Below are 10,780 nucleotides of genomic sequence, written 5' to 3'. Positions count from 1 at the left end.
GGTCGGCTTCCACCCCGTGGACCCGCAGCAAATACCGTTGATAGCATGCTATGGGAAATTGTTTCTTTCTAAACACTTGTGGAAACCAATTGCAGTTTCCACAAGCAGAGGAAAATTTGCAGCATGCTCTATTTTTGCGCGGAAGCCATTGGACCTGCAGCCCTTCTGCAACTGACATTGTGTAAAGGCTGCAGATTCCACGTTATTGCCTTGTGTCGGAGCGGAAAGAATAAAACTTTTAAAAAAAAATCTGTACCATATATGTTCAACAGCGGCTCACCGCAATCATCCACAGTACAGAAAATGAAGAAAAAAACGGGTACGCGCTGATGCCGGTTGGGCACAGGGTCGGATTCCGCTGTGGGCTCCAACCTGTTCGTGTGCAGGCTGCCTTACCCAGTGAAATGTATCCGTATAATAAATTCACACCAAACTATAGATTTATATATATTTTAGAATTCAATATTACTGTCAAAAATACATTGTATGATTTACATAGGCTTTGTGCTACATTAGAACACGGAGACAAAACAGATCACTGTGTAGTAAATGAAACATTAAATATTAAATAAAATAAAATGTGTAAACACTAAACTAAAACAGGGAGAATCGCTAATGCAGCACACACCTAATCAAGTGGTATTACATAGTAGAAAAATGGATTAGGACTCTATTCTTTTCCAGTCTACATGAAACACACAGAATGCACAGGAAAATCTCTGCCGCTGGCCCATTCTTGGTGACATCTACTTAGACCAGTCACGGATGTCAAGCTATTTTAATTTTGCCAAAGATTTTCTTAGCTGTGGTTAGCTCAGCATCTGGGTGAAAATTGAGGGTTTGTTGGAGTTTCTATATACGATTTCAGTTCGTATGCTGCCCCACTGTCAACTTCCATGGACTTCCGAGAGAAAAGAAGCCTTACATCTTTGTGGAGGTAGATCTTTCCAGACTTGGAACTTTGGAACCTGGAAAGAAAATGAACAGTTGAAAGACTCAATTACTCAGATCTATATATAAAAAAAAAAGTTATAAAAGTTGTGCAAAAAGTATTTCTTGCCTTACTGTGCCCATCACATATTTGTAAAAGTAAAAACTACATAAAAAACAGTTTCACTTAGTACTGCAATTATCTAAGACCATGTTCGCTACCCTGTGGTCCTCCCTCTCTTGTGTAACTACAACGTCTATCATGTCCTCCTAGCCAGAACACACTAGAAGATCAGTGTTCCCCAACCTGCAGCTTTCCAGTTTGTTGCGCCACCCTTCAACTTTGGTTGTGATTTAATTGCCATTAAACTTTCAGATCACAAATGAGGAACGTTCACCCATTTTGAGGATGCATTCACACATCCATGTAAGGTTTATGGATTTCTTGCCAAAGAGGGTTGAATCCAGAACAGCCCAAACTGGAATTTCATACAATGAAAAGTACAAAATTGCAGGCGTGGGATCGACAAATAATGTTACAGTCACCATAGCTCTATATAAAACACTCCTTGGCAAGAAAAACAATCTCGTTAAAGAAGCTGAGGTTTTTGTGGCACTTTTTCAAAGGTTCTTCATTCTTGTGCGTTTAATTTTTTTTTTTTTTATTTGGCATTTGCACACAAATTTTCTTCTGAGTGTCCTCTGGAATTTCATACAGCAGAGCAGTGATGGCTCAGGGTTTTGTCACTTCCCGAAACAGTTGTGGCCATGCTCTCCAGTCATTTTGGTGCCAGTCACTTCTGAAGAGGGTAATTGCTGTTCAAAGTCTCCATTTGAAGAGAATGACTCATTCTGGCTCAATGAAGTTCCATAGCCTTAGAGAAGGCTTTTAACCCACTCCAGGCTGATATATTTAATTCTTCTACCTTTTGGAATTTTATTTGATCACAGCACAAATTTTGCTGTGTGGGAAAGACCAATGCCAAAAAGTTACAAGAAGTCTTTTGGTACCTATTTGCTGCTTATGAGTGTAAGCAGACGCGGAGTTCATGGCCGATGCTGTGCATGCAGAATGCTTTTAGTATATGCACGCAGAAAGCTCCAGGAGTATACGGTGAACCATCAACCCTCTGAAAATATGTACTATGTCTACAAAAATCCCCCCCCCCCAAGCAAAAAGTAAAAACAAAGTACTGGACATCAAAACTTTTCTTCCCAGGGGGGGGGGGGGGGGGGGGGGGGAAGTACAGGAAAAGACACCAGAACGAAGGAGGTAAGTAAATATATAGAAGAGACAATATACTTCCAACGTTGACAAAAACGTCATAGGGATGGGTGACAACATCAAGGACCCATATAGAGTTCCAATTTGATCCTAAATGGAGGTTGAATGACAAGTGCACATAGGGCAGGAGATAACCTTGTCTAGTACCTCGCTTGATAGCTATGGGTATCTCAACATTAGTGGGTAGTTTGAGCAAGGTCAAGGGTGAAGAATAGAGGGATGTTCAAGCTGAAATAAAACGTCCCTGGATCCTACCACCTTGCGGAATATAAAACAGGTATTTCCAGGAAAGTGTACCACAGGCCAATATATTCTATATCTAAGGCTAAAAGGGTCACGATAAAAGATACATTTTGCCAAAGAATATTTCAACAAATTTACGGCTAATAAGTAGAAGTGCAGAGAAAAAAGGTCCTCCGAAGGGGAATATACATTGATAATTACCAGCTGCTGAACATGTAATTTCCCAGAGATTATGTAGAATTGGCCTCTGGAGTCAGCATCAATCTGATCTTTTTGAAAAGGCAAAGAATTGTGGAAGAGGGTCAAGACTCCTATGTCTTATGACAGCAGAAGTCATAAAATCTAAAGTATTGTGGGTGGAAATAACTAGGGGCCGACGACTGAGAGAAATGTCAGTCTTGTGTTCCACATCATCCATTCTGGGACCAAGGTCTTTTATCGGATGTGCAAGGTCCTTAAGTACTGCAGACAATTCTGCCTTAAAAATGACTTTCATCTGAAGGAGCAAAGCAGACTGTTGTGCGTGAAACTTGAGGTTTCCACATCCTGGCCTTGAAGAGTCAATGAGCTGGCTGTGGAGTCAGCTGGGCTCGGTGGGATTGGACCAGCTGGGTTTTGGGAAGTGTTCCTTCATTCTTAGTCATGTTCACAGCCTGACAGTGAGGAGCAAGTACACTGAGAAATCGAGCCATGCCAAGTAGCATCACCTTTTTGTTTTCACTGCTTTGAACAGCATAGTGGAGGATGCCATTCATTACAGAGTATACTTTATATTTTATTTTTGGTATAATTGGATTCAATGGGTGACATATGCCACTGCATGCCTAAACGATAGCATATATTGAACACAGCCTTAAAAAGGTGACAAAAAAAAACAAAACAGGAAAATGATGGCGGGAAGTATGTTATAAGGCTAGGTTCACATCAGGTTTGTGATGTATGTTTAGCATTAATGCCTGAAAAGTTCCTGACATACATACCAAATGTGTAAATAGGGATACACTGACCCGACAGACCCGATATAAAAGCCTGTCCTTTTGGCCTCCATCTAGCTGCTGTATGTCAGTGTACAGCTTTTTAAAAAGAATGAAATAGGGTAGTAGACTACAGCATTCCATTCATCGGTATATAGTAAAACCTATGTGCCAAATGTATATATGTGTATTAGATTATATATACACTATTCAAATATATACACGCATACAGTGGGGCCCAAAATGATCTATACAATCCTGAACAATATGCTGCACGCTTCCCATCACCTCAAACTTCTGGTTCACACCCATAATGGTTATCAGGGATGGTGCATGGTTCCCAAACTCTGCAGTCATACACATGGCATTGAACTTTCACGTAACTGCTGCATGCACCACATTTTCTGTCCCAAACTCAACCGGTATACCACTGTGTTGTGACGCCTTCTGCTGAAAACTGATTCTTTATGCTCATGTAAGAAGTAAGAATGAACTTTAAACCACTTATGTCGCTCAGAGGCCCACAACATAGTCACAAGCATTGTATATAGAACACCCTGTGTCAGATAGATAGATATTTTTTCTTTTTTTAGCAACAGAACCCTATGGCTGATAGATGCCACTGTGTGGTAGCCATATAACATACTTCCCGACATATATGTTAAATGGAGGCCATAAAGTTGATGTGAACACAGTTTTAGACTTGATAACCACAGTTACAAATTTTAACGACATATAATCCCCCCTGTTTTTTTTAGCCTCTCCAGGAAATTAATAGGCATTGGTATTTATTAAGGTCTTAAGGCTGATTTAGACAGAATTATCGCTCAAAAAAATCTTTTGAGCGATTTTCGAGCGATAATCGTTGTGTGCTTTTACAGCGCAAGGTAAATCGCTCAAATGTTGAGTGATCACCTTGCGCTCGGAGAGGAAGATGCAGAAGACAAGCAGGGTGTGTCCCCGCTTGTCTTCTGCATCCAGCTGTTCCCCGCTCTCAGCGCCCGGCTGTTATACAGCCGAGCGGGTAATGGAGAACACAGCTGGACCGCTCTGTTCTTCATACCCAGCCTGTGTTCAGGGAGCGGGATTCAGCTGAAACAATAGTATCAGCTGTATCCTGCTGTGAATCCCTGATAAGGCTCATCGTGGTCTTTCAGCATGCTGAAAGATCAGCAATCAGCAACGGTTTAACGAAAACTGCACAAAGTCAGTGCAGTTAGACACAACAATTAATAGCTCAAAAAACGGCTTTGAGCAATTTTTGAGCGAAAATCGTATCTAAAAGGGCCTTTAGAATTTAAGTCTCTGGTAGGTTTGACATGCATAGTCTTTATTAATTATATCAAACTGCTACTTGTATCTTCACAATGGATATACTGGTGCTGGGTAACTGATGAGAAAAATACTTCTAGATCTGGAATTACCTCAGGTGGATGAGGTAGCGCAGCGTGCGCTCTTCAGTCTTCATGATGTTCTCGGGGACTGTCACCTTCTTATCTCGTTTCACAGGAACAGAAAACGTTCTCTGCCGCAGGAATGTCTGGTGATTAGGTGGCATTTCTTGCAAGTCATATTTCACCACAAACATCTTCACCACTGTCTTGTTTGGATTAAATAAGGTCTGAAACGCAGAGAAGAGGATGATTAAATGTGTGATTTTAATACAAAGAATGATTAAATAAAGACACAAGTGACATGACTGATTATTGTGTTACACTGTATATAAAAGGTCAACCCTCAGTGAAAGGACTGGAGGCATGATGACCTAGAAGTCCAAGCCTCTGTAGGTTCCCCTTCTGATCTGATTTTATAATATGTGGTCGGCATGTCAAAATTCTTATTAGAAAATCACCAATCATTTTTTCCAGGAAGTTTTAGAAAGTTGGTGAAGTACTGTTTGTACATATATTCACACACGCTTACACCACCTTTGACTCTTAGTGCCCCTACAGTACTAACTCCTTCTTTGCAAGCACAGTATAAAGTTACTCTATAGATATGCAAGAACTAACTATACATACCACTTGAATTGTTCCAGAAGGGGGGATGCGATATCCCCTTTTGCCAAGAGATTCCAGTGTAATGTTACCCTAAGAGATCAAAGACACAGGTAACAATTAACACACAAGGAAGTCCAATTCCACCCAGCACATAAAGTGGCATTAGAAGCCTCTATGGGTACAACATGTCATTCAATGCTGTAGAAAAAGAACAAAAAACTAAATGCAAACATACTGCAATTATTGCAAAACCACAATGTCCCCCTGTGGGCAATTCCTGATTATCACATGAATTCTGACCATGTTAGAATTCCTGAGATTGTAGTGCAACTTTTTCCTCCTCTAGGGAATCACTGAAGTTGTAGAGTCCTATATGGCCACACACTTTATATAGAAGTAGATCGATGGCTGAAGTGTTGATCAATCACCCGGTGAACGATCATTTTGCAAACACAGCCATGCACATTTTAGTCCATATTAGCCACTACAGTTCAGTCTGGTTATACATGCTCAATGACAGCTGGCAAAGATCGATCATTCATGGATGACAAATCTTTCATTGGACTACATAGCAAGTGTTTTAGACATGTCCGACTTTTTTCCAGACAATGACAATCTGTTATAAGTCGTCTAGAACAATTGCTCATTGCTACATTTCACCGGACGAATGATAGCATTGGTTGAAACAGTCCATTTTTGTCAACTTTAGTCTAATGTGTATGGGCACCTTCAGGCCATGTTCACAAGGGGAGATTTGCTGTGGATTTTGTGTGCGGACCCTCCACATGGAAAATATGCAGCATTTACAGTAGCAGCAAAGTGGATGAGCTATTCAAAATTTCGTCCACATGTGTCAGAGAAAAAAAAAATCCGCACAAACCTGTACGGAAGTGGACATGGGGGGGCAGATTTTAAATCTGCAACATGTTGATTATAGCAGTACATTTTTGGTGTGGATTCCACCTCTTCTAATGAGGGGGGTGAATTCTGCACACAAAAGCAGTATTAAAATCCCCGCGTTTTTTGATGCATTTTTTCACGCAGATCTGCTGCAGAGTGTCGGCTGTGGATATTCCGCAGCAAATCTGTGCTGTGCAGACAAAGCTTTAGAATATGCTGTGAAGTGTCTGCAGTGCACATTCTGCAGCAGGTCCACAGCACAAAATCTGTAACAAAATCACCCCTTATTTGAAGGCCTCATGTCCACGGGGAAAATCAGGCCCGCCGCGGATTCTTCATGGAGAATCCGTAGCGGGTCCCTCCTGCCCCACGGACATGAGGCCAAAAAATAAGAATAAGCTCACCTCTCCGGACACTGCGGTTCTTTCTTCGGTCCGGCGGATGTGCTCGGCACACCGGCAGCGCACCGGGCACATTCCCCGGGCCGAAGACAGAAGATCCAGCCAGGAAGGAAGGGAGACCTGCAGCGTCCAGGACAGGTGAGTTTTAATTCTGGTACAGGTGTTCCGCGGATCCGGACGGCTTCAATAGAAGCCTGCGGGAGCCGTCCCCGCGGGAGACCCGCACGAAAATGGAGCATGTCCAGATTTTTTCCCGCACGTGGATCCGCACCTGAAGGGAAAAATGACATCCGCAGGTATCTGACTACCTGCGGCTGTCCAATGCATCCCTATGGGGCGCGGATGCGTGCGCAGGAAAAACGCAGCAGATTTTAAATATTAATTTCTCCTTGGACATGAGGCCGAAGAGTTGGAAGCCACACCACAAATCCAGTGCTGTAATTGACATACTGCGGATCCAAAATCTGCTCCACAAGTCAATTTCCGCAGCAAATTTTTACGCAGCATGTGGAGGATTAAAAATATAATCCACTTTGCTGCTACTGTAAATGCTGCAGATTTTCTGTACGGAGGGACCGCATAGAAAATCCATAGCAAATCTGCGCCGTGTGAACTTACCCTTCAAGTTAAACATTGTCATGTAGGACTGATAGAAAATTGCAGTTCTAGGATGTACTGTAATATAATTATATGCTTGCCATTTCATAGTTTGGAAAACATTTCCTATATACTTTATTAATAGGAGTTACAAGTGAATGACATTGTTGCATGACTTTTTTATGCATCATGCCACAAAAGTCCTCTGCTCAGAGGGGGAAAGTAGTTGCAGTTTTTTACTGAATGTGTAGCATATTTTGTCACAATCACCATAAACAGATATTTTCTGTCTTACCATGTAAGGGGAAGGAGCGTTGTCCTCTGAAACACTGAAGAAAGAAACTCTGACCGGCAATGTCATGTGGGTTGGACAGAATACTCCACTTGCTCCAACCTCTGCTGTAAAACCTCCAACTATACCCAGAGCCTCTAACCGATAATTCAAGACGGACTCCTGCAGGTTATTAAAGGAAGACCGGTAAAGGGATATACATGTAGAAAAACCTAAGGTCACTGAAAGGAAGCAATTAAAAGAACAATTATAAAGTTATATACAAGTAAAACAGGCAGCAATAAAACCTTTAATATCAACTACAAGCTAACATTTCATAGTTAAAGGGAACCTGTCACTTGCCTAAAGTACCATAAACTTACAGTGCTGTTAGGCGAGGTGACAGGGAGCCGGCTGCTGTATTTTTCATACCCCCGTGCTTCCTAGTTCCCATGGTGTCCTGCTCTGAAGTCTGTGCGCCGGCTGAAAATCAGACACTTTTCAGAGTCCCGTGCTGTCCTATACAAGTCTATGGCAGAGCGCACGCACAGGACTCTGAAAAGAAAGTGGGATTTTTGGCCGGGGTACGGACTTCAGGGGTGGGGCACCATGGGAACCAGGCGAGTAAGAAAATTACAGTACCAGGCTGCCCGTTACCTCATCTAACAGCACTAGAACTTAGTTTATAATGCCCTAGGCAGGTGACAGGTTCCCCTATGCTGCACCTTTCAGGCATTCTCCAGCTAAGGCAATACAAAAAAAAGTTAGTTACACAGCATTGATTGAAGAGTAAAATAAAGTACCTCAAAGTTTCCAAGAAGGCTCAGGCAAGGAGCCGGTGGAGCGCTGCAACTCAGCTGTCTGTCTGTGCACTCTACACCATCCTCTGCTTTCACACAGCGACGCTGTCTGTTAAGAGTGAATGAACAGATCAACATCATCAAGTATAATAAATCAATAAGAGTACTTAAAAAAGGGGTATTTAACCGTAAAAGATGTTATCCCACCAAGAACATTCATCAGCCGTCCAAAGGATAGGTGATAACTGTAGGATTGCTGGGGTTCCCCACACTGGAGTCCCCAGAGTTGAGAAGGACACCCTCAAGATTCCCTAGTTAACGTGAGACCACCACTGCATTCAAATCTACAGGACGGAGGGCGATTTCATGTGCATCGTTCAGCTAACGCCATAGCCGTGAATGGAGCAGTGGTGAAGCATGAGCACCCCCGCTCCATGCACTCGGTAATAAAGGGTTTTGGTGGTATAACACTTTTCTTTCCAATGATTTTTATTGGCATTTTCAATAACATAACATCCAGGTGTAATGATGGTTGTGGACATTAGTATTAATTATAAAGGATAGATTATATATTCTCATACAGCAGATGTTTTACAGTAACTGTAGCCTGCAATATTTGGATTATTTTACTAATAACACTTTTAAAGCATCTGGCATATTAGGAGATACCAGGCACCAGAAGGATTGGAGCACTTTACAGAGTGTCACAGGCTATAAGATTTAGGGACAAGGAGGGTTTGAGCACACAGACCTATAGGGACAGCAAACTATACAACTAGTGGTACAGGGAAACTAAATCTTTACACATTACATGGAAACATAACTGCAGTTATTCTAGAACAAAATCTTCCTAATGTGGAGGTCACAAAGTTTCAGTGTGTGTCCAGCCTTTGTCGCAGGGGTTTTGTCTGAATCGCCCAAATCATCCAGATAGAATTATAGGCTTTACAGACACCATTTTGGTCTCCGTTTGACCAGGTTTCCATCCCTTTCCAGCATTTTTGCAAGAGAGAATCAAGTTCTTGACTGTATTATTCTGATAGAACATGACGGAAAGAAATGGAATCCTGGTTGAATGGAGAACAAAACTTGCACCGTTGGCTTCCATTTGACTAATGAAAGCATTAGGTTCCATCCATGGTTCTTTCTGGATGTGGTTAATGGTGATTCAGATGGCCACACACTGCAATGCAGTAGAACCCTGCTTTACATGGAAGAGGAAATTACAGAAAATTGAAGACATTAAGATATATAAATACCTCCTTGTGGAAAAACCTTTAAACTGCAGTAAGGACGTGTCCAGGTCAAAGTACCCCGACTGTGTTTTTCTTTGTGGTACCTAGGTAAAATAAAGATGTTCTTTCATCTGGTAGATGCGGAGCTGCAGCGCTGATTGAAGAACGGACATGCATTCTTGTCATCTCCGTATAGTGGTGGTTGTAGGAACCATGCATGTGTGGCGCCAAGTGCCCAGTAGAATGATAAGCCCGGGCACCACACATTTCATGGAAGAGACTGGATGGGCTTATTGCCTCTATATTAGCCCTTATCTTCTACACTTGTGGGACATGACAGTTAAAATAATGATAGATTGTCCAAACATGGGCTTCATTGTGCATTATATGGATGTTTATATAGCAAAAATAATTTAAAAATCAAAACTATTATGCTTTCTGCAAACCCTGATCTATGGCAATATTACACACAGGTCAATAAGAGCCAGTTATAAGAACAGCCCAGGTAGGTCTCTACTGCATAGTGGACAAGGTTTCATGTTATTTATTTATTTTTAATGGGACATGTACCAAAATATTAACAGAACACAACTTTATCTTAAGTGTGCCGATTGAGAATCTGACAGTTTGCCACCATCACTGGTTCAGCACTAATCCATGCATCATAGAGCCGGAGCCATGTGGCTGAAGCAATGGGTGTCAACAGCTGAGTCTTTCATATACATGCAGTATTGCAGAAATTTCTGCATGAATTTCTGATAGACAATCCAATATATTATCATCTATGGGTAATAAGGCTGTGGACCATCGAGAGGGGAAGGAACAGTCAAATCCCAAGATTTATCGTGGGAGAAAGTAAATTAAAAAAAAAAAAATCTACAACATCCCAGTGTTAAAGGGGCTGTCCGAGTGGGGAACATTTCTTTTAAAAGTTGATCCAGGCCTGTTAAAAACCAGAAATGCAGGGGTACTTACCCGTCCTCTGCCAGAGCAATCCAGCGCTGCAGCCCCGCGGTCCTCCTGGTCTTTAATGTAGAACAGGTATCACCTGACCTGGCATTCTCCTGCCAACACTGCTCAGAGGATGGAAGCCAGGATACCAGGAGAACGGCACCTGACTGCTGGGTCCTCTAGCTAGCTGCAC

The 10,780-nt window shown here is 42.0% G+C and overlaps 1 protein-coding gene across 3 annotated transcripts in view; it reads right to left on the bottom strand.

The window, feature by feature from the left end:
• Positions 1 to 434: 434 nt before the first annotated feature.
• Positions 435 to 10,780, bottom strand: part of ATOSA (atos homolog A) — a 66,282-nt gene continuing 55,936 nt past the window's right edge. For all 3 annotated transcript variants that reach the window (XM_066592580.1, XM_066592579.1, XM_066592578.1), the window contains exons 7-12: positions 9,661 to 9,740; positions 8,405 to 8,510; positions 7,626 to 7,784; positions 5,454 to 5,522; positions 4,857 to 5,053; positions 435 to 968 (exon numbers count right to left, since the gene is read on the bottom strand). In XM_066592580.1, the coding sequence (XP_066448677.1) occupies positions 815 to 968; positions 4,857 to 5,053; positions 5,454 to 5,522; positions 7,626 to 7,784; positions 8,405 to 8,510; positions 9,661 to 9,740 (765 nt within the window). In that variant the 3' untranslated portion in view covers positions 435 to 814. The remainder of the gene's footprint in view (positions 969 to 4,856; positions 5,054 to 5,453; positions 5,523 to 7,625; positions 7,785 to 8,404; positions 8,511 to 9,660; positions 9,741 to 10,780) is intronic.

Source organism: Eleutherodactylus coqui, chromosome 2 (genome assembly GCF_035609145.1).
Source record: "Eleutherodactylus coqui strain aEleCoq1 chromosome 2, aEleCoq1.hap1, whole genome shotgun sequence".
Taxonomy (NCBI): Eukaryota; Metazoa; Chordata; class Amphibia; order Anura; family Eleutherodactylidae; genus Eleutherodactylus; species Eleutherodactylus coqui.
The sequence above is the reverse complement of the archived record's forward strand: the minus strand, read 5'-3'. Positions and strand labels throughout refer to the sequence as shown.